The sequence below is a fragment of the Carassius auratus genome, chromosome 35, assembly GCF_003368295.1.
Source record: "Carassius auratus strain Wakin chromosome 35, ASM336829v1, whole genome shotgun sequence".
Classification (NCBI taxonomy): Eukaryota; Metazoa; Chordata; class Actinopteri; order Cypriniformes; family Cyprinidae; genus Carassius; species Carassius auratus.
This window is the reverse complement of record NC_039277.1, coordinates 7604379-7607142: the sequence shown is the minus strand read 5'-3', so window position 1 is coordinate 7607142 and position 2764 is coordinate 7604379. Positions and strand designations below refer to the sequence as shown.

The 2764-nt window shown below is 34.7% G+C and overlaps 1 protein-coding gene across 1 annotated transcript; it reads right to left on the bottom strand.

The window, feature by feature from the left end:
• Positions 1-1156: 1156 nt before the first annotated feature.
• On the bottom strand, positions 1157-2559 carry LOC113054239 (uncharacterized). The gene is made up of 2 exons (XM_026219639.1): positions 2360-2559; positions 1157-2263 (listed from the first exon to the last, which is right to left on the bottom strand). Exons 1-2 carry the CDS (start codon positions 2505-2507, stop codon positions 1806-1808), a joined length of 606 nt encoding a protein of 201 aa, XP_026075424.1. The 5' UTR covers positions 2508-2559; the 3' UTR covers positions 1157-1805.
• Between the last annotated feature and the right edge of the window lie 205 nt (positions 2560-2764).

The window sequence follows — 2764 nt, the reverse complement described above, 5'->3', positions numbered from 1 at the left end:
AAGGGTCTATTTAGCATGCATAGCCTGTAGTGCAGTGCAGTTCTGTCTTACAGTAACTGACCACAGGCACGCTTTAGCTTGTCTGTGGCTTCTTCTGTAACACGTAAAGTCACTTCCTGGATGCAAAAGACATGAAATTATTATTATCATAAACATATTTTTTTTCTCAGTGTTTTTTTTTTTTCTTGTGTGTGAAAAATATAATACCACATAAAGCTCCAAAACATCATAGAAATGCCATTTTGAGTGAAAAATAAATAAATAAATAATTTTTCATTTAGAGTGCACTGTTTCTGTCCTAAAGGGTAAAACCACAAAATTTTCACAAAATCTCATGAGTATCAGTCCAGTGTTATCTATTAACATTTTTTGCTTATTAATACTCTTATTTTGATATGGTTATGATTGGGTTGTCACTATGTTGAGGGATGCAGACATGCTGAAAGGTATATCCAAGTTCTAGAACAACATGCTCCCATCCAGACATTGCTCTTTCAGGGAAGACCTTGCATTTTCCAACATGATAATGCCAGACCAATTGCTGCATCAATTACAACATCATGGCAGGGTAGAAGAAGAATCCGGGTACTGAAATGGCCAGCGTGCAGTACAGATCTTTCACCCGTAGAAAACATTTGGTGCATCATAAAGAGAAAGATGCGACAGAGAAGACCTAAGACAGTTGGGCAACTAGAAGCCTGTATTAGACAAAAATGGGACAACATTCCTCAGTCCCCAGACGTTTACAGACTGTTATAAAAAGAAGAGGGGATGCCACACAGTGGTAAACATGGCCTTGTCCCAACTTTTTTGAGATGTGTTGATGTCATGAAATTTAAAATCAACTTATTTTTCCCTTAAAATGACACATTTTCTCAGTTTAAACCTTTGATTTGTCATCTTTGTTGTATTATGAATAAAATATTGAAATTTGAAACTTCCACATCATTACATTCCAAACTTTTTTTGGAACTGGGCTTGCACTTTTTTTTCTTTGTTTTGCTCAGCTGACAAATTTAAGACATGTGAGTTCATCACTTCAACGATTTAATTAAACAAAATGACATTACAAAGTACTTAAAAATTAAAAAAAAAAAACACACACAAAAAAACAACGCATTAAAAGACACAGCATGTATACGGTACGTCATGATGTTGCAGAAACAATGTCCTTTATGGATTTAATTGTTGCAAATGTTCCAGATTTCATGTAATAGAAAAAAAAAAAAACATTTTTGAAATCATCAGACCTCCATTAACTGAATCAACAGATCAGCATTAGATTTTTCATTGTAGCTTTCTGTATGACTTTGTGTCCTTCCAGTTTTCAATTGCAATAAAGGTATGAGACAGAAGTCTCTTGAAAAAGTCCTTTCTTGCAAGAACAGTTCAGCAGTCGTACAGTCATCCAAGTTGATTGCAGTACGACAAAGAAGAAACACCCCAACTCAACATTTATACCTCCATCAAATGAGGATTTCTTTGATCTCATCCAATCATAATGCATATTCAGCATATATGTCCATTTAAGGTGTCCATTTATGTCTTTCAGATGCATTTCAAAGCAGCCAGGACGTCTAAGAAGCTAAAACATTTCCTGTTTCACACTTGTCTTGCATTTAGATTTCATGTTATCTCTCATCTCATGACAAACTTAAGCACGTTACTGAGGCATTCAAAATGAAAAAAAAAAAAATTTTTTAGTACAGTAAAGCAAATAAAACCGATGTGAAAATAAAACTTCCACCACACTTTGTGATATCTTTGTGAATTTTATTGGATAATAATGAACAATATATGGCTTCTTACTTATACAGGTAAGTCGATGTGGTATAAGTGGTATTGATCATATTAGATGAGTTTCTCCCTTCCGTGAGTTTGGCAATCTTGATTGCTAACTGGGTTACATTATTTTTAAGTCTGGTATTCTCATTTAGTAACCCATCTCTCTCATATTTGATTCCTGTATAATTGTTTTGTAACTGATCTCTCTCATATTTGATTTCTTTATAATTGTTTTGTAACTGGTTTCTCTTTTCCTCGAGGTCTGTATACTTTTTTTGTAACTGGTTTCTCTTTTCCTCGAGGTCTGTATACTTTTTTTGTAACTGGTTTCTCTCTTCAGTAAAGTTCTTGATTTCAGTTTGGCAGTTGTGAGTCTCTGTGCTGAGCTGGACGCGCAGCACTATGATGACAGTCATCAGAACACAAAACAGCACCAAACATACTGCAGCTGCTCCATGCATTCTGCTCCACACACTTCCTAAAAATCACAGACATGAAAGAAATGTTTCTAAACCTTTGGTTCCAACTCTGAAAATGTCTCTCTCTTTGTTTTTATTTAAATAATGAGATTTACCTGCAATTTGAAGCATCCGTTGTCTCTTGGTATCTGAGTCCTTGACCCTTGTTCTGCGATCATCATTAAATACAATGTCTGCATTGGCATAGATCGCCATCTCATCTTCATCTTCTCTGTCCATCTCTTGTGTTTTAGTGGAGTTCATATTTTCATAAGTACTCTCAGATCTGTCTGATGATCACAAATGATAATTGCTGTTTCCCTGTGGGTGTCTTCAGATGAAATGCGTCACGCTGTGCTATTTTACTTTTTTATGGTCTAAAAAAGAAGAAGTTGAGGTCAAAGTGTCTACTAAATGCACATGCAACATTAAGTCTGCCATCACTGCATTTTCATTTTTTTTCTACATTTATTTGTTTTCATTATTGTAGTTTAATTTAAACTCCAAAAATGACAAGTAAA

What these genes read in the sequence shown, in the direction of transcription:
- LOC113054239 (XM_026219639.1), bottom strand. Translation starts at nt 2,507, where the DNA reads ATGAACTCCACTAAAACACAAGAGATGGACAGAGAAGATGAAGATGAG. An exon ending in ACGGATGCTTCAAATTGCAG is followed by an intron (nt 2,264 to 2,359) that starts GTAAATCTCATT and finishes TGTGATTTTTAG; the next exon opens with GAAGTGTGTGGAGCAGAATG.